The sequence below is a fragment of the Cydia amplana genome, chromosome 25 (assembly GCF_948474715.1).
Source record: "Cydia amplana chromosome 25, ilCydAmpl1.1, whole genome shotgun sequence".
NCBI lineage: Eukaryota > Metazoa > Arthropoda > Insecta > Lepidoptera > Tortricidae > Cydia > Cydia amplana.
The window spans coordinates 6,248,988-6,270,119 of NC_086093.1; the positions used below are offsets into that span (position 1 = coordinate 6,248,988).

General features: G+C 45.1%; 1 protein-coding gene across 1 annotated transcript; it reads left to right on the forward strand.

Moving 5' to 3' along the window:
- Positions 1-1,913: 1,913 nt before the first annotated feature.
- On the forward strand, positions 1,914-20,885 carry LOC134659429 (D site-binding protein-like). The gene is made up of 4 exons (XM_063515071.1): positions 1,914-2,043; positions 17,633-17,725; positions 18,927-19,078; positions 20,742-20,885. Exons 1-4 carry the CDS (start codon positions 1,914-1,916, stop codon positions 20,883-20,885), a joined length of 519 nt encoding a protein of 172 aa, XP_063371141.1.
- The last annotated feature ends 247 nt before the right edge of the window (positions 20,886-21,132 follow it).

The following is a 21,132-nucleotide window of genomic DNA, read 5'->3' on the forward strand; positions in this document are numbered from 1 at the left end:
TCGGAGGAGCCGTGAAAATTACCTAACGACTGGCTTTCCTTTTGTAATTTAGTTGGTGTGAATTTTAGTTCAGTGGTGGTGTGAAAGTGTGGATTTTAGGTGAAAGTTTTGTAAAATATAGGTTTAGGTGGACTTTCTGCTTATTTGCCTACATCACCATGTTATTGTATAAATGTAGAAGCCAGAAGAATTAATAAATGGCCAAGTTAATAATTCCTATAATATATTACATTTGTTAGGTAGGTATTTTCTATAGCATGAGAATTCCATTATCAAAGTCATTTGTTTTTGACTAAACTAGTGCCTACGCCAATTCCTGGGGTTAGTTGTCAAGCGGACCCCAGGCTCCCATGGGCCGTGGCAAAATGCCGGGACAACGCGAGGAAGATGATGATGATTTGTTTTTGAGATAGCGCTAATTCGCAACAAGCGCTGGTGGCAGTGGTGGCCTAGCGGTAAGAGCGTGCGACTTGCAATCCGGAGGTCGCGGGTTTAAACCCCGGCTCGTACCAATGAGTTTTTCGGAACTTATGTACGAAATATCATTTGATATGTACCAGTTGCTTTTCGGCGAAGTAAAACATCGTGAGGAAACCGGACTAATCCCAATACGGGCCTAGTTTACCCTCTGGGTTGGAAGGTCAGATGGCAGTCGCTTTCGTAAAAACTAGTGCCCACGCCAATTCCTGTGATTAGTTGCCAAGCGGACCCCAGGGTCCCATGTGCCGTGGCAAAATGCCGGGACAATGCGAGGAAGATGAAGATAGCGCTATTTGGCTTAGGAGGGCAGCGAGGCAACTTCTGTTAGTAGAAAAAGGCGGAAATTGACATTTTCACGGAAACAGGCAATCGATCCTTCACGCCTATATTTTACGACTAAGCCGGGGTTATATTTAGGTACGCAATAAATCTGCTAGAGTCACGTCACACCATAAGTGTAAGGCCTAAGCTGAGTGGACGCTCGAAGCGGAGCGTTCGGTGGGGCGTGCAGCGTGGCGTCGAGCTCACAAGTGATTTGAGCAGCGTGCACTAAGGCCGCTACTATACGTTTATATTTGTTTAACATGCACGCCGCACGCCCCGCCCCGCTGCACGCCTAACTTGAGCGTCCACTCAGGCCTTACACTAATTCGGCAGTGATTTTGATAGCAAAGATTGTGCTAATGTTTGTAACGTCGAACTTCTATGAAATTATGACGTTTAAATAACACTTGCACAGTCTGTGTTATCAAAATCGCCACCGTGCTAGCTTGGTCTGACTCTAAATTGGAAATTGACCGCTACGAGATGCTACGCTGCAATCGTAGACTCGTAGCACAGATACCTCCGTAGGTACGGTCAGGCGTGGCTCACTCCGCGATTTCGTCGCTTTGCTACAGGTAGCTAAAAGTACATCCGTTCCGTCCCCAATTTTGGGGAAAGCCATAAGCCGCGCGTGGCGCTGTCGCCACCGAGCGGCCATATCTGTGCTGATCGTAACAGACGCGTTTTGTTAGAGAGTGAGTCTTCTGTACTTAGTACTATTATTTATTCTGTGTTACGGTCAAAGAATTTAATCTCCTACCCATCTCGTACCTTGTCACAGTGACAATAGTATTAGGTCCCTTGGGAGTTTCATAATTGATTGTCACTATGACATGGTACAAAATGGGTAGAAAATTAAATGACCGTCATACACCGTCTCTGACCCACACGAACCTAGCCGCCGTTATGTTTTAAATAAGGGTCACGTCCGCCTAAACCGGTGGGTAGCTTCAGTTTTCTGTTTGTAAAAATGGAAAAAATAAAATTCAGTAGGGTTTCATCTCGATAACTGAGATCTAAGTAACAGAAAAAAGCCATCTTATTATTCCGTCTTCTATCTTCGTTCTGAAACTTGGAGTGAACTTAGAAGTGCCTTAGTGAGTGAAGCAATGGACCAAAACATAAACAACATGAACATGAGCCTACCTCTCTACGACTTGGAGCCATGTTCGGCGCAGCACAGCGGCGCGCTGGCTGCGCTGCGCCTGCTGCGGAGTTACAACCACTTCTTACCACCAGGTAAACATAAACAACATGAGCCTACCTCTCTACGACTTGGAGCCATGTTCGGCGCAGCACAGCGGCGCGCTGGCTGCACTCCGCCTGCTGCGGAGTTACAACCACTTCTTACCACCAGGTAAACATAAACAACATGAGCCTACCTCTCTACGACTTGGAGCCATGTTCGGCGCAGCACAGCGGCGCGCTGGCTGCGCTGCGCCTGCTGCGGAGTTACAACCACTTCTTACCACCAGGTAAACATAAACAACATGAGCCTACCTCTCTACGACTTGGAGCCATGTTCGGCGCAGCACAGCGGCGGGCTGGCTGCACTCCGCCTGCTGCGGAGTTACAACCACTTCTTACCACTAGGTAAACATAAACAACATGAGCCTGCCTCTCTACGACTTGGAGCCATGTTCGGCGCAGCACAGCGGCGCGCTGGCTGCGCTCGGCCTGCTGCGGAGTTACAACCACTTCTTACCACCAGGTAAACATTGTTTACAGTACATATGGTGCTAATTTACCGCCTTAGTGCGGGAATTAGCACTTTCCGTGCCTAGGTCGAAAATTTAAAGGGCCATATGGCCATATGAACTGTAAAACGTTGTACGATACAGTGCGAATAGATAACTCGCAACGTTAAATCGACACGAGTTTCCTTCTTTCCGCACTTCTATCGTGAATAACTAATATTGTCGCTATTGTACTTATTGTAATTTTTTTTTTTATTTCTACTCAGAATCACAAACATTCTAAGTAATAGGAGAAAAATAGGGTCCCATGATTTTTCATGACGTTAACGGAAGGAAACGGAACGAAAAATGATGGACATTTTGGGTATTTTGTTTTCTCCTCATCATAGAAATACCTATGAAAAAGTGTAGTTTACTCTAAAATAACGGAGTTAAGTAAATAATTATGGAAACAAGATTAGAAAATAGGTATATTTATCAATAATCACGATAAGATGTCGATTTGCCTTTTGTGAAGCATCTGTGAAGTATATGTTCCAAACACCCATCATGTCATCAGCTAATACCATAAAGTAAAGTAACTATCAGAGCAACTACGCCGTAGTGCTACGACCGTAGCTTAGCGTTGATTTTATCATTTTGCCGATTTTATCATTGATCGTTACGTTATTTAGTTGACTAAATTACATATTTTCAAAAGATTTATAATTACAAAACAATTACGAGAAAAAGGTAGGTATTATGAACTCAAATAACTTGGTTTTTAATTTTACGAGTATTTGTATTGAAGCCCGCGGCCCAATATAGCCCCCAATAGCCAGGGAGAAGGTAACGCCGGTTATGTCTACCCGCGCCTCTCTTATAACCGAGATCGGCCCAGGCTACCACGCTGCTCCGCGAAGACTCCGACCGCCACGCGAAAGAGAGAAAATAAACTAACTCGGATTTTATACTGACTTTTATTACTCGCGGTAACTAGGTATAAAAATACTCCTATAACGGTAGGCGGCACAGCTCCGGATCTTCTTCAGGTTTTCCTTTGGACTTCTTCTTCTTGAGCGCTGAACGAATACTGAATGCTCCGTAGCTGTCCCGCCTTGCTTTTATACTAAATTCTAAGAGCGAGAATACCCCTTTCGACAGAGAAATAAAATGCATTCCCATTCGCGTAACTAGCTGCGCTCTGATTGGTCGATTACGTCATCCGAACAAACACTTGACAATTTTCATTACTTCTTTGTCGATTACATAAGGATATCTCAAATATAGCTCTAATTATCGACTTAAAACTATTACAATCAGTTAACTAGGTTAATAGGACACAAAAATAAACAACAACAGGTGTACTGCTCGTAAAGACTTCGAATACAAAGGCTATTGTGTGCCGTAACTCCATAACAATAGAGCGCTTTGTGACCCTTTCTCGGGTTCTAGGCAAAATACTACCTGCTTTACGTTATCGGCACCTGTGTTACTGTGTTAGTAGGTTAATGACCTACAATGTTTACAAACATTGTGATAGTCTAACTCTAATAGATTACGAAATAATCAACGAAATATGACTAATCTATAGTGAAATTACCGTGCATCGTAATCGCTCTCAGCGATTTGGTTGACCAATCACGACACACGTATTACATCTCTTTCTAAAAGTGGTTTCCTTGTCTTATTTATCAGTTTATCCTACTGTGGGATATCGGGAAATAAGGGAAATTTAGTATTTCTTTCTAAATACTAGATAACGAATCGTACCTAAATTTGAATTTACATGTTACTTATATCTATTAACAATCTAATACGTGATCCCTACCTAACATAAAATAATCTTTATTACGAATACAGACTTAAACGTATATGATTACTTAAGATTATCTAATTTATTAGGAGCGTCGCTAACATTTAGTCCCCGCAGTCGAAGACTCCTGGTGCAGTGGGTTGCGACGCGATGACTGCAAGCTTGCAGCTCGGCCTGCGCAGCGTCCCGTGCCTTGTCCGGATGTCTGCGGAGCGAACCCGTCCGTCGGGTCCTCGGTAGATGGTCTCGACGACTCCCTTAGGCCACACGCTGCGTGGTCCGTTAGGCTCGGACACGATGACCACGTCTCCCGGCTGGAGCTGCCGCCCTCCATCGTCAGACGACTTGCGTGGTGCCAGCAGTGGGAAGTACTCCTTGGTCCAGCGCCGCCAGAAGTGGTCGGCTAGCGCCTGGGCAGCTTTCCACTGTCGTGTCTCGTTTTCCTCGTAGGCACCAACCATAGGTAAGTTGGCATTATGTAGCAAAAGAAAGTGTGCCGGTGTGAGACTTTCTTCGCTATCGGGATCGACGTTCACATGTGTTAGAGGTCTTCTATTGACGATATTTTCAATTTCAGTAAGTAGTGTTTCGAAAACTTCTTGTTTCGGTGCTCGCGTGTTGAATGTATAGAGCATCGCTGTCTTTACGGTGCGTACCATACGCTCCCACGCTCCGCCTGCAGATGGGTTGCCGGGTGGGATGAACTTCCATTGCATCCGTTGATGTACGCCGTAAGCTTGTAACTGTGGAAGCCATTGTTTGTAGGCCTCGCGTAGCTCGTTTGCCGCTGCCTTGAAACATGTTGCGTTATCACTGTACATAACGCTCGGCCATCCTCTTCTCGCCGCGAAGCGCCTTAGTGCTAGTAGAGCGCTATCTGTAGACAGGCTATGTACGGTTTCGAGATGTATAGCCCTCGTAGCTAGGCATGTGTACAGACACACCCAGCGCTTTTCACGTCGTCGGCCTATTGTCACGTGCATGGGTCCTAGGTAATCTTGAGCGGTGAAAGTGAATGGTCGTCGGTAGGCTTGTAGTCGCTCGGGGGGTAGGTTTCCTAGCGGCTGTGCTCGAGGTGAAGCTCGTCGTAGTTTGCATAGCGCGCAGTCTCGTACTACTGCTTTCACTGTCGGTCGCAATTGTAATATCCAATACTCCTGTCGTAGCTGGTTTATGACGGCTTCATTATGTATGTGTGCAGATCGCCGATGTACTCGTTGAATCATCAATCTTGTGAATGAGTCTCTTCCGTCTAATATTATCGGTTGTAATGACGAATATAATACAGGAGCGCTTCCTAGTCTTGTTTTCATACGCAGCACGCCGTCGTTGCATAGCTCGGGTGCTAGTGTGAATAGACGTGACTTCCTCTCTAACTCGCGCCCAGCGTTCAAAGTCCTTATCTCTTCGGGGAAGCTCCTGCGTTGACTATTCTGTAGCCACATCTGCTCTGCTCGTTTCAAGTGGCTAACTTGAAGTTGTAACCTTCTGTTCTTCGTCTTAAGCTTCTCTATGAATAGCAACACGTATGCAGTTGCATTGATCAAACGGTCATAATTGCTGAATCGCTGTATATCCGGTAATACACTCGATGGATCTGCCTTTATCGTAGTTGTAGCCAGTATAGTCTCTTGCTTGACTATATTCTTTCTTTCAGGTAGGTCTTCAATAGGTTGCGCGATGATATTCTGAGCTGGCCACTCCGCCTCGGGTCGATGAAGAAATAGCGGCCCTCTATACCACTCGTCGTCGATGCTGACCCTCCTTGAAGGCTTGCCTCTTGTAGCGTGGTCTGCCGGGTTTTCGTCCGTTGGCACGTATCTCCACGCTTGCCGATCCGATTTCTCCGTTATCTCCGCCAAGCGATGTGAGACGAACGGCTTATAATTTCGTGCGTCGTCCTGAATCCATCCTAGTAGGACTCGCGAATCCGTCCAGTAGTAAACTTGCTCGATCTCGTATCTCTGTTCGTGTGTAATAGTCTCCGCCAGCCGGACTCCGATGACTGCCGCCGATAGTTCTAGCCTTGGCACTGAAATAACTTTCAGTGGGCACACTCTGCTCTTTCCCGCCGCCAAGCTGACTCGAACTTCTCGCTGCGCATTCTCGATGCGCCAGTAAGCTACGGCGCAGTAAGCTTCTATCGATGCGTCCGTAAATACGTGTAGCGTATATCTTATACCTCGCGTCGGTGTCTCGTACTGTCTTGGTATACGTAAAGTTGATACGTATTTCAGCGCCTCCAGCCAATGAAAAAAGTCGTCGGCTTCTTTATCTGGTAGCGGTGAGTCCCACGCCGTGCCTTTCGTCCACACCTTTTGAAATATAATTTTTGCGCTTATGACGAAATGTGCGATAAGTCCCATCGGGTCGTATATCGACATTATTGCGCTTAGCAATTCTCGCTTCGTTGGCGCTCGCTCGTACATCTTCACAGCCTCGGGTACTCGTAGCATCTTCGTATTGTAGCCCAGGGTGTCTGTTCTAGGGTCCCATGTCATACCCAGAACAGTTTGCTGTTTTTCTCCTAGATGAGTAGGCTCTTGTGCGTGCAGTTCGGGCTCGACGCTTGCCATCATTCGGACACTGTTGCTCGCGTAACCTCGTAGGAGAAAACTGCCTTCTGCGTGTGAATCTCGTACTTGTTTCGATATTTTCAGCAACTCATCTTCAGTCTTGTACGATGCCACGTAGTCGTCCATATAATGATTGTTGTGAATATCGTAGACCGCGTCCGGATATTTCTCTCTGTTGTCGAGCGCGTTCCTATTACGCACGGAATGCGCAAGGAAAGGCGATGACACGTTGCCGAAACATACTCGATTTAGCTTGTATACTCGGGGTTCCATATCTCTTCTAGTACCGCGCCACAAGAAGAGCTGGCTTTGCTGGTCTTCGGGTCTCATCTGTATTTGCAGGAACATTTCTTGAATATCCGCAGTTACCGCGAAACTCCATTCGCGGAATCGTAACAAAATTCCCAGTAGACTTTGTAGTAGATCCGGTCCCGACAAAATATAGTCATTCAGACTATTTCCAAGACTTTTCGCCGCACAGTCGAAAACGGCTCTTCCTTTTCCTTTATTCAGGTTGAAAACACTGAAGTGCGGCAAAAACCAGGTGCGATCAGTTTGCGGTGGCTCCATGATACGCTCCGCGTATCCTTTTTTCAACAGTTTCTGAATTTGGGCCTCGTAGTCTTCAGCGAAGTCCTTGTCGCGTCGCATTCTCGACTCTAAGTTATGCAGCCTCGATAACGCCATTGCATAACTCGGTGGCAACTTCACGTTGTCAGACGCCCATAGTTGACCAACCTCGTACCGGCCTCCTGTAGTTTTTCGTACCGTAGAGTCGAAAATGTCGATTGCTCGCTGATCGCTCGGACTCACATTATCCTTTTGCGTTACGCCTAACGCCTCGATGGACCAGTGCTTCTTAACTTGTTCATTCAAGTCGTCTTCGTCGTCCATACGGCAGTGAAGTACTGTTTGCTCGACGGTGCGTATTATTCGTGGCATTCGTCCAAAGAACGCCCAACCCAACGGAGTCTTCATGGCGCACGGCTCGTCCTTGCCGCCCTGCCTGATCTCTATTGGGGTCTTCAAGTGACAAAAATCACCTCCGATCAACATCTGTGGAACTCCAGTACCTATGTAGCACTCGTCGCTTAGGTCTTCCAGATGCTTGTATTTCATCAACTCGGCTTTATTCAGTGACTGTGATCTGATTCCCAAGCCTTCTACAGTTTTCACGACGATATCGTGCATAGTGCCTCCCCGTAGCGGGCCCACCTTCGCCTTCACTGTTTGCGTAATCGATGTGTGCTTGAGATTCCGTATTCCACGTATACAGAGGGGCTCATCTTCGCCGATCGCTCCTATCTCGTCCGCAACATCTTGATCTATCATAGACAGCGTAGATCCGTCGTCTAGAAAGGCAAATATTTGAGCCGTCCCTTTCGGCCCTGTAACTGTTACAGGCAGTACTTTCAGCAATACGTTGAAATTCGGGGTCGATGACACGTAGACGCGCGGGTCGTTGTCCTCTCGTTCTGTAGGCCGCGGCTCTGTTTCCGCCGCCGCAAACGATGACGTCACTCTCGGTGGGGCGACCGCTCGCTGTGTCGATTGAGCTACCGCCATTGTAGCTTCGTCGTTCGCTTGAGTGGGCTCGGTATGTAGCAATCGATGATGCGCGTGTGGGCAGCCTACCACGCCGCATCCTTTCGCCTTGCATTGTGACTTGAGATGTTTCGCGTCCATACATCTGAAGCAAATTCTGTTGAGTTTCGCCCATTCCCATCTCGCGCTTATACTCTGCGCAGCCAGTTTGCGACAGTCCGGTGTAGCATGACCGCCGCCGCAGTACAGGCATGTAGTCTTCGTTGCGATAGTTTGACGCGCCGTATACGCCACCTTCTGTCCTGTGCCGTATCGATTCGCGTTCGTTGTTGTAGCGGGAAGGGGATAACGCGACGCGGGTGCATTCAATCGAGCGCCGGCCGCGCGCGCGTGCGGTGCTGCTGCCGGTATCTGCGCACGCCTCGGGGCAGCGCGGGCATGGCAGAATGACATCTCCTGTTCGCTCTCCTCCATCAGGAAATCAGCAAGCTGCAGGATCTCTGGGTCGTCGGTGTCGCGATGCCTCTTCGCGTAGTCGCACCATCTGCTTCTAAGATGAGGCGATAATCGATCCGTTACTTCTCGTATTAGCATCGGATTGTCGGCGTAGTGTCGTCTGTCTATATCCATTATAGTTGACACTATATTCATTATCTTGATGGCGAATGTGTTGAGGTCGTTCGCGCTCGGCCCCAACGGTGGCAGTCTTCGTAGGTCTTCGATTGCTTTGTCCAAAAGCACCTCGCTTCTGCCAAACTGCTTCTTTAAAATTCGCATAACCATGTCTGGACGAGTCGCTGTAGAAAGGACATGTGACACGCACATCTTCGCGTCCCCGCGTAATGCCATACGCAATCTTGCAACGTTCTCGTAGTCGGTAAATTTATATCGCTTCGATGTCTCGGTGTAGGTGTTGTAGAAACTCCGCCACTCGCTTACATCTCCATAGAAGTGAGGCAACTCAAAAATGTCCTTCGGTGCCGGGCGAGCCGCCATTTGCATTTTCTCGAAAAGCTGCAGCATTGACTCCGCTACTGTGCCTTCTTGAGTAAGCTGCGTACGCGCCGTGTGCGGCGTACGGGACTCATCCGGTGGCGATAACGATCGCCTACGACGCTCCTCGCGGCTCGGTGAACGGCGTCGCGTATGCCGCTCGTCCCGCGTAGGTCGCCTGGGAGTCTCGTAATCTGGCGGGGGCTCGTCGGCTAACCTCTTGTTGATGGGCTCGGTCCGCGTCTTGTCCTCTTGCGATTGATCGATCCACTTGATTATTCTTCGTTGTTGCTGTGGCTCGTTTTCACCTAAGTCTGAGACTGCGTCTGTAGTACTTCCTTCCGCTCGAATCTGCGTCTTCCGTACTTCTAGCCTTTTTCTTACTAAATCGGCTTCGAGTCGCAACTCCTTCCTCTGGATTTCCGCCAGTCGTTCGCTTGCCTCGAGTTCCGCTTGAGATAGCCTGGCCTCGACGACTGTACTGGCGTATGAATGCACGGATTGAGTGCGGGCAGGTACATACGGAGTGCTCGACTCCATATCAGCTTCCTGCGGCCGCGTAGTTGCGACGTTCCCAAACTTCATTTTCGGGCGTCGCGACGGTATCGGTGAGGGCCTCGTAAGACGTCGTAAGCGCTTGTGCAGGTCCCTACTCCACAGCAGCGTATTGTCTTGCGAGGGAGTCCTCGGTGGCTTCGAGAAGTCGTCCGTCCTGAGCGGGAGCTGTGGCGATACTGCGCTCGCTGCGCCAAACGGTTCCGCGCTACGAGCGCGCGGACGATCGCTGTCTACGTCGACCGACTCGGCAGGGGTGGGGGGAGGGCGCGCCGCGTCGGCGCCCTCAACCCGTCCGGCGTCTGCGCGAGCAACCTCACGGTGAGCTGCCGCCGCGCCCTCAGCTAGGTAACGCCGCCTGTCTTCGTCGCTCTGTACCGACGTAGATTTATTTGACCGAGTGATAACCATCCTGTCGGTCATCTGTGACGTGGCTTCACTGGATCCGTAGTAGTCTTGAACACGACGTCCCGGTGCGCAGACAGTAGATCCGGCTCGAAGGACCAGAAAATATTGAAGCCCGCGGCCCAATATAGCCCCCAATAGCCAGGGAGAAGGTAACGCCGGTTATGTCTACCCGCGCCTCTCTTATAACCGAGATCGGCCCAGGCTACCACGCTGCTCCGCGAAGACTCCGACCGCCACGCGAAAGAGAGAAAATAAACTAACTCGGATTTTATACTGACTTTTATTACTCGCGGTAACTAGGTATAAAAATACTCCTATAACGGTAGGCGGCACAGCTCCGGATCTTCTTCAGGTTTTCCTTTGGACTTCTTCTTCTTGAGCGCTGAACGAATACTGAATGCTCCGTAGCTGTCCCGCCTTGCTTTTATACTAAATTCTAAGAGCGAGAATACCCCTTTCGACAGAGAAATAAAATGCATTCCCATTCGCGTAACTAGCTGCGCTCTGATTGGTCGATTACGTCATCCGAACAAACACTTGACAATTTTCATTACTTCTTTGTCGATTACATAAGGATATCTCAAATATAGCTCTAATTATCGACTTAAAACTATTACAATCAGTTAACTAGGTTAATAGGACACAAAAATAAACAACAACAGGTGTACTGCTCGTAAAGACTTCGAATACAAAGGCTATTGTGTGCCGTAACTCCATAACAATAGAGCGCTTTGTGACCCTTTCTCGGGTTCTAGGCAAAATACTACCTGCTTTACGTTATCGGCACCTGTGTTACTGTGTTAGTAGGTTAATGACCTACAATGTTTACAAACATTGTGATAGTCTAACTCTAATAGATTACGAAATAATCAACGAAATATGACTAATCTATAGTGAAATTACCGTGCATCGTAATCGCTCTCAGCGATTTGGTTGACCAATCACGACACACGTATTACATCTCTTTCTAAAAGTGGTTTCCTTGTCTTATTTATCAGTTTATCCTACTGTGGGATATCGGGAAATAAGGGAAATTTAGTATTTCTTTCTAAATACTAGATAACGAATCGTACCTAAATTTGAATTTACATGTTACTTATATCTATTAACAATCTAATACGTGATCCCTACCTAACATAAAATAATCTTTATTACGAATACAGACTTAAACGTATATGATTACTTAAGATTATCTAATTTATTAGGAGCGTCGCTAACATTTAGTGTAGCATGAATTTTGGAAAAAAATCGCAAAATTACTTTCCCGGGCTGCACAATCAAGATTGAGTCGTGATTGTAATGAAACAATTAATTAAAAAGTTTAGTTGCATCAGGCGTGTCTCACTCCCCGATTTTGTCGCTTTGCTACAGGTAGCTAAAAGTACATCCGTTCCGCCCCAATTTTGGGGAAAGCCATAAGCCGCGCGTGGCGCTGTCGCCACCTAGCGGCCATATCTGTGCTGATCGTAACAGACGCGTTTTGTTAGAGAGTGAGTCTTCTGTACTTAGTACTATTATTTATTCTGTGGTTGCATCCGGATGTCATTTTCTGACCTTTGATTTTGAGACGATGCCTACTTTCACTGCTTTATTCTATCACCGCACCGGCTCGCCGTCGGCAGTCGGCAGGGCGTTAAGCGCCTATCGAATTTGTAATAGCAATTATAAGTTAAGTTTTGAAATAAACTATGATGATAATGATAATCCCATCAAAAACATTAATATGAAATGAGGGCAAGTTCAATATTAATAATATAATAATATGCGTCCTTGTGGACTTCGCCGGCAAAAGAATTGAGATATAATATGGAAGCCAAGTTCTTAATTAAATTGGGATTACGATTCGGATGTAAAAGCTTAGAATTTGACTTGGCTGTTTTTATGTAGGCTATATTCGCTTGGGATGTAATTAAATTGGGACTGGGATTCGAATAGGATTTGATTTGCCTGTTTTTATTTACCTACATTATGTACAGACTATTACTTAATTGAAGTTCAAGACAAATTTTGAACTTCAACCGCGATGGTCATTTACTTTTAGAACCGGACCCTTGAAGAAACGAATTTCTGACCCCTGGTATAAGATGTATCGGGATGACAGATTGCTACCAAAACTCCCGTGTTTTCTATCAACGATTGTCATCTTGGCTAGGCATCCTACGTTCTACAAGCACTTTCAACAACACCCTTGCCGCCGGCCGGACTCCTGCGGGCTCAGCATGGTTCCATTTTTATCGCTTGTCACTATGCCCGTCACTTTCGCTCTTACATACTTGTTAGAACGTGACAGGCATGGTGACATAAGGGATAGAAATGCGACCGTGCTACCGCCGCTGCCTGCCATCGTCAGACCTCCGACAGGCGTGGCTCACTCCACGATTTCGTGGCGTCGCCACAAGTACCTACAAGTACCTCCATCCCACACCAATTTTGGTGGCAATTTGAGTAAATATTGTGCAATAAAGTTTAAATAAATAAATAAAATACGGCCGCTTTTATGTATGACGTATGACATACAGGATGCTTTTTTTTATATTTGCAGTATTGCTTTTGCAGTCTGAATCCGAACGTCAATGACAGTTTCCCGTTATCGTCTATAGATTCGTATTTCCCTTCTACGGCCACTAAAAAGAACACCCTGTATGTCATGCATAAAAGCGGCCGTATTAATGCAGTACAGCTAATATGATAGCTGGTATTCTATTGTTCGTGCAGACGCAAGTTGCACGTGCATGCTAAAAAAGTGACGAACTCATAGAAAGTGACGTACTCCGAATGTGACGTCCTCAGAAAGTGGCGTTCTCCGAAAGTGACGTACTCAGAATGTGACGATCTCAGAAAGTGACAAACTCAGAATGTGACAGAGGTGACATCCATAGAAAGTGACGTCCTAAGAAAGTGACATACTCCGCCTATTATTTATTCTGTGCCTCCAACTCGCCTCGCCTGCTCTCTGCAAGCAATCACAACAATCCCCATTTACCTCTGTTTTACACCGTCTCCCTTCCTAATTACGGGAGCGTACAGGTGGCCACCGTAATGACAGGGCGCGTAATGATAATGACGCACTAATGGCTCGGGTCGGTAGCTTTGGTTACCTGCCACGGAGTTCAGAGGTCACAGAACATCAGAACATCACCCTAGCCACAGATACAATATACATGTCACCGTAAAATTGTAGACACTCGTCATATTATGATCTCGCTAGTTACATTATAAACTGACGGTAGGGAGATTATAATCTAACCTAACCTAACCTACGTTAGATTATAAACTAACGGGCTCACAATCTTAAGGTGTCATATACACTAGATACTAGATGAAGCAAATATCACGATTTGTATTGAAACCAAGGTGACCCTAGCAGTGATGGAACTAAGGCTATGCTGGTTTTGATACAGTGGAGCATGTACCGTGAAGAAAAGGAAAGTCAAAAGTTTACGTCTCTTATCTCTTTCATATTCGAGCGATATAGAGAGGCAGATAACGACAATATTTGCGGTAGACCTACATAGGTCAGAGAACCCCACTAGACCATGGGCCTCGTGGTTTAGGTACAGTCGAAAGTTTTAATTTATTACCCATTTTGTATATACCTTGTCACAGTGACTGAGGACTCTAGCGACTTTCATATTGATTGGCACTGTGTCACTGAGAAAAAAAAATCGTTTAAATTTAAAACAATTGAAATTGCATTAACGTTTAATGCTTTAAACAGTACGGCTACCATCAGTTTGGCACTGACATAAACTCCATCGAGAACTCGCACTCGCATATTAGTGCGAACGAGATGAATAGAAAGTAAATTACGTTCTCGATAGCGTATGTGTCAGTTTTGACACTGTCAGTGACTCATGGTACGGGCTCAGTTCCATATAAGCAGTAAAGTTTACTGTTTGTACGTTACGTAGGTACGTACGTACATTTAAATTGTTGATATTGTAAAAGCAGTTAATCTTAATGAAATCATTTTAATGTGTGCTCGGTAGATCATATTTTTTTCAGTGTATGGGTCATAAATTAATATGTTCGACCATACCTCCACGAGGGTAGAGATATAAACATTAATCCGTACCAGGCCCCGTAGCCAACATGCCAATCGCTAACGCTCCGTAGCGAACGAAACGCAACTGTTACTGTCACACTAATATGGAAGAGTGATAGAGAGACACAAGGCGATTCGATGGCGAAGCGATAGCGATCGTCACCTTGGCTAGGCCGCCAGTACCGAGCATAAATAAGTACTCACATAAAAAAAATCTTGAGACTGAGATCCTTTTTTGCTCGATTGTATGTACCTACAAGTATAGGATAGGTGTTATTAAATTGTACAACGGGACTTAATCGCGTATCTAAGTTTTCTCCGAGACCACGGGGACAACGCCGTCCTCGAAACGTCGGAGGTAAATCTTAAAACTTAGATACGCGATTAAGTCCCGTTGTACAATTTAATAATGTGTATATAAAAATCGTGAAAGTTTAAATCAGTGTTAGGATAGGTGTTTTCTTCAAACCACAAAGCAAAATGTATGTTTTTTAACCCCCTTGATCAATTGCGTCAAATATTTGTTAACAATTAATGGGCTCAAGTGATTTCCGTATCGTACCGTCATCGCCGCGTGGCACAGGGCTCCGAGGGGCGTGAAGAGCTATTACGAAACCCTGACAGGGGGTAATGACGGCATGTGCAAATGTTTAACCAACTTTTAAGGCAATTGTCGACTATCTGTTTATTTATAAGGAGAAGTTTATTGAATAATTTTACCGTTTAGACTCAGTTTGTTTTTAGTCGCGCGACATGTTTCGGAGAGCCTAGTAAAATCAATCTTCAATGTTAGTAGGTATGTCTCACAACAGTTTAAATTCGAGAAGTATATTGTCAAGAAGATGAGTAGCGACTTGTAATACCTACAAACTACTAGCTATATATGTATCCTCCCGTCAGTTACTTACCTACGCCCCACACCCCACATAGTGTACCTACATAGATTACATAATTCACTGTTTACCCACTGCTCTACCCTGCTTGTCTGAACTTCTCTTCACATCAGGGCTTTGCTCATAGCAACTCATAGCATATATACATCGCATCTCTGGTATTTAAATGGAATTATTCGCCAGAAATATTTGATCGACTTTGTACGGTGAAGTTCACAAAAATCTTTACAAGCCACTTTCTAAAAAAATACAGGACCAGAGCGCCTACCGCGAACCACGTTCGACGTGTTGCCTCTCTGTCCCACTTGTAAATTCGTACGTAAGTGTGACAGGGAGGTAAGATTTCGAACGTGGTTCGCGGTAGGCCCTCTTATTGTCCATGTCTTAGAGGAATGTTTAATATATTTGAGTCATACATTTATTATTTCAGTCTCAAGTACTAAATAAAATTACGAGTATCCCGCCTGTAAAAGGTGCCGTGTAATTAGCTTTAGATTCCCTTAAATTGGCGATGTCTACAGGAAAGACGCTAACGAGTAGGTATGCTATAACATGTGTATGACCCATTTCATGTTCTTTTTGTGTAATTATGTGTATTGCCTGTGTGTTTACGAATAAAAAACTACCTATTCTATATTCTATTCTCTCTATTTTATTTTTGGAACGTTGGATGTTCGTAAACTCGACTCGTAGGACCATAGTAGCATATATAGTACAAAAAGCTGACTTTTAGTCATATTTTAAGTTTGCTCACCGTAAAATAAAAAGGGCACCTGATGAAACTGCATGTTTGTATCATCACCTGTTACGGCACACGCTACAATCATGACACACACATGGTTTAGGGATCAGGCCAGGTGCCGGTACCCACGGCCCGGTCAAAGGGTTGCCCATACACTGGAGTTAATGTCGCTAAACGAGTGAACCGCTCTGAAATACCAGCGTAAATAGATCTAGGGGCAGATACTAAATAATCCAGTAAAATTGTCGAATTTTGTAACGGGGCTCTTTTGCGTCAAATCCGTTAGTTCTGATTTTTTGCAGACTTATTTATGATGTTGGCCCAATGAATAATCCAAGTTTGTGACCTCGAGCGATAAATAGCTAAGGTATACCTAATCTTAACTGAACGTCCGTGGATAATGACTATAATGACGTATCCAAAATGTGAGTTACAAGTGTTACAACAGTAGGTATCATATAAGTCAGTATATTATCTCCAGATAATATACTGACTATGAAGTCTTTGACAATGGGGTTGGCCGGTCGAAGTTTTTTACAGATGGCGCCATCGTAAGTTTCTCCGGTCAATCCTACGAATTCTAGTGTTTTATGGCAGACCCATAAGTAAGACCTTAAGTATCACTTCATACTCGTAGTGTAAAACAAAGTCGCTTCCCGCTGTCTGTCCCTATGTATGCTTAGATCTTTAAAAGTACGCAGCGGATTTTGATGTTTTTGTTTAGATTCAAGAGGAAGTTAAAATGTATAATTTGTTAACCCGTCGCAGCCGGGGCGGGACGCTAGTAATCTGTATGATAGTAATAAGAGGTCTTGCTTCTACTGGTTTGTAATCATAGCTTAGTATAAAGACGGGAATACGGGAGGGCACAGGGGTCGAAGCCGCCGCGCTAACAATTAAAGGCGGAGGGTTAATATTTACAGGTGCATCATTGACAGACACTTTACACCCTGTATTGATTTTATTCCAAAATTTGTTTTAAAGTTTAGTTTAGCTGATTCGAAAAAAATGATGAGTGGAATTATTTCCTTTTTTCCTGCGTAGGTACTTATTTGAAGCATGCACTTTTATTTATTGTCTTCTGAAAATGAAATTTTTTCATATTATTCGATTGTCCGGTTGTTCTTCTCTTCTTCTCTACAGGTCGCATTTCCCAACCGGTTCTAGAGCCTGTACGGAAAGAGAAGAGTCGTGGAATGTATGGAGCCCAATACATTCCACGACTCTTCTCTTTCCGAACAGACTCTACTAAAATTTGATGAGCAGGCCCCGTAGACAACATGCTATGCTAATCGCTACCGCTAACCGTTCGATAATTGCATGAGTGATAAAATATGGGGTTTATTAAGAAAACTATATACCTACTTAGGGACCTCTAAAAAGAAATGATAGAGTTGTAATATGTTGGGTTCGTTAATTATCGTGTAATTAAAGTAGGTACCTACTTATTGACTATTGTAATAACTTAAATAATCGAAAATCAAAGAAATATACGCTCGTGGACGGAATAGTCCCTATGACGGAATTAGCTACATTGCCTTACATCGTTTTTTTTTGACATAAACTAATTTTGTTCTAGACGTGCCCAGCGTGGTGGGCCCCCTGCTCGCCGCGCTGCCCCCGCCCCCGTGTCTGCCTTACTGCCAGCACCTGCCTATGCGCAGCCCGCCACGTAAGAATAAACCTAAAGGTTCCGCCACACAGGCGCGTTTTCCAAGCGGGGCGTGAGCGTTTTATATGAAAAAGCGGCGCGCCCCGCTCACGCCCCGCCCGGAAAACGCGCCTGTGTGACGAAGCCTTAGCTTTCTCAACCTGTCCCACTATGCAGTTGATTTCGTAATAAAAAGTGCCTGCATTATGATTGAAGTAGTTTCACAGAATAAATAATAGTACTAAGTACAGAAGACTCACTCTCTAACAAAACGCATCTGTTACGATCAGCACAGATATGGCCGCTAGGTGGCGACAGCGCCACACGCGGCTTATGGCTTTCCCCAAAATTGGGGCCGATCGGATGTACTTTTAGCTACCTGTAGCAAAGCGACGAAATCGCGGAGTGAGACACGCCTGGTAGTTTACTGAACGTACCCGAAGCTCTGTTAGAATGAGCTATATATATCTACGAGTAGTAGTTCGGGCCAATGGCACTCCGGGAGTACCGGCAGAAGTGAAAACTCAATGACATTGTAACAGTTTTTCGATCAGGTCACGTGTCCGTCTTACGTCTTACGAATTACGGACAAGTGACCTGTCGCGAGTTTAACATTTTTTCCCCATCACAAAAAGTGCACAGCGCCGCTAATAGATTTTTATACCATCGTGATATTATAATGGAGAGCTTTTCAGTCGAGTACCGTGTTTAGGCAACGAAACTTGCTGAGTTGCCTAAGTAAGGTACGAGATTGAAAAGCCTGATTATATCACTATTGTATACAATACATTTTCTACGAGTCAACAAAAAATGAATATTATAGTTGAGTTGGGGTCCCATAGTGAAAAAAGTATGCGATTTCACTTTGGTATACGAAGGCTTAATTCAATTCAAGCATTGCAGTCGACGAGTAGAAATAGTTATTTTCGATACAAGTGCGAAAAAGAGGAAATTCGAAACGAGTGGCGATAAATTAAAACACGACCGAAGGGAGTGTTTTAAATCGACACGAGTTGCGAATTACCTATTCGCACGTGTATCGAACAACGTTTTACAGAACATATGGCACTTTAAAGTTTCGACATACGTACGAAAAGTGCTATTTTACGCACTAGTGCCCCTAGTAAAAGTAGCCCCATATGTACTGTAAAAGAAGTTTTCACTTCAAAAAGAGGAGGCAATTCAACCGTACCTACTTATGTTAATTTTATTTTTATCCAAGCGCTCCACGGACTGTCAGAAGAGGCCCGCCGTCGCGGCGAGAAGCGACCAATCCCCGCCGAGCTGAAGGACGAGAAATACTTCGAACGGCGCCGGCGCAACAACCAGGCCGCCAAGAAGTCCAGGGACGCGCGCCGAGTGCGAGAGGACCAGGTATAGTGCCTATCTCTCTCTGGATTTATCAGACTAATAATAATGTCACTGAGACCTAATATAATGTCACTGAGACCTAATAGTTACTCATGTTCTGGGGGCCGATTTTTGAATTTCGATCGCTCGATTTTGTCACTCGAAAATGGTAATTTTTGAAATTCGAGCGATAGAAATTGGGAATATAGTGGTATTGACCACTCGTTTTCAATTCTATTAGTAGAAGTTACATGCCTAGTAGTGGAGATATTACTGAACGAAATACACGAAATCGAGCGGTCGAATTTCAAAAATCGGTCCCCCGGGTTGGAAGCAGGGCCGGATTAACCCTAAGGCAACTGCCTATGGGCCCCGCCTCGGCTAGGGGCCCCGGCGGCCCCGAGCTCGTAAAAAAAAGATTTGTTCCAAATAGCCAAAATTCATAAAAAAGATTTTTATGGTAGGTACCTACTCATACCTAATGTCGAATATCAGTTTCTCAGACACAGAAACATTACATGATTATGAACCTTAATATGTTATTTTATTTTATAGCTTTTAAAGTCTGTAATGTCGAGCTCGAATTTCAGGCTCTCGAGGGTCTAAAACCCCATCAATGGAAAGTCAGTAATGTGGAGAGCGCAGGCTCGACCTTCAACCTCACCTTTTACCTCAACTTTTGGTTTGTCTTCCAAATTTCCTCTTCTTCAGCTTAGCCTTTGGCCTCGCTGCGCCAAGCTCGGCCTGCGGCCTCGCTTTTTAATACAATGGACATTGGTTGGCGTCTGTGCTCTAGCTGAGCTTATCCTGAAACACGGCTTTGACCTCGCATGATAGCACGCCTCACTGGGGAACTTCGGATTTTTAGGCTCGGCTCGGCCTAACACGCTCACACAAAAAATTTCGCTCTCGCTGCGCTCGCGATTTTTGCTGCTTTTCAGGTTGTTTCTGTACCTACAATACCTACATGCTAGCTTGACTGGTGAATGAAGTGTCATTAAAAAATGGAAAGTTTATATTATAACTTAATTTTAATCATGTGGCTCGGCGTATGGTCTTATGGTCGGACAATCGCTGTTCAGCCTGGCAAAATATTTAACTACCTATTGAGAAAAAAAGGGCTCACCCCACACTTGACGCAAAAAGGAATCGGCAAAAACTGATAGAAAAAAGCTTTATGTCCACGCAATAAGAGCGAATACGACATCGCTCGGCATGTTCGGATGGCTCAACTGACACCTGAAGGTTGAAATTAAAATCGCAAACTTACATCCTTGTACTGAACAACTGAACATTATGTATGTAGAATTTACTATAAGGGGCCTCGAGCATTGCACTGCCTAGGGGCCCCGACATGCTTAATCCGGCCCTGGTTGGAAGGTTGATGTCAGTCGCTTTTGTTCACAACTACACAATAATTGGTGCAACTAGCCCTAACATATTTGACATTAACATTTAACAACATATTTTATTTTATATTGGAAATTCATCAGTTACGATGTACTCATTTTAAATTTTAACAAGCAGAAATCAATTTAAAAGTTGTAAAATTACCTACTGTCTTGGTCGTTTCGGTATGTCTCACCCAAGACAGTAATTTTTCCACTTTTAAAAGCTTATCATATAGGTACCTATAGCATCGTTCGCAGACGTTTATGCTTGTTAAAAATTTAAACTTATCTTTCAGATAGCATGGCGAGCCTGCCTTCTTGAGCAAGAAAACGCGTCATTGCGTGCACATGTGGCGGCGCTCAGACAAGAAGCGTTAGCGCTGAGGGCGCTGCTAGCGGCTGATGAACCCGCCGTCCCTACTAGCACCACCGCTGATTAGTGCTAGCAACCCCGCCGTGACCACTACCATCAAAGCTGAAAACGCCCCTACTTCTACAGGCCAGACAGCGCTGACAGCGCTGCTAGAGGCTGACTAGCCGGCAGCTATGCCTACTAACATTATCACATCATATTTATGTATAAGTAAACAGTACCCCTAGTGTAAATGTCATTCGATAACGTGACGTGACGTACAAGTTTGCGTACTTTGCGTTAAGTGTCTTTTTGTATGGGATTTTGAGTTTCCA

Coding starts and splice junctions, on each gene's coding strand:
- LOC134659429 (XM_063515071.1), top strand. CDS start 1,914: ATGGACCAAAACATAAACAACATGAACATGAGCCTACCTCTCTACGAC. Junction 2,044..17,632: donor CAACCACTTCTTACCACCAG/GTAAACATAAAC, acceptor ATTTTGTTCTAG/ACGTGCCCAGCGTGGTGGGC. Junction 19,079..20,741: donor GCCGAGTGCGAGAGGACCAG/GTATAGTGCCTA, acceptor CTTATCTTTCAG/ATAGCATGGCGAGCCTGCCT.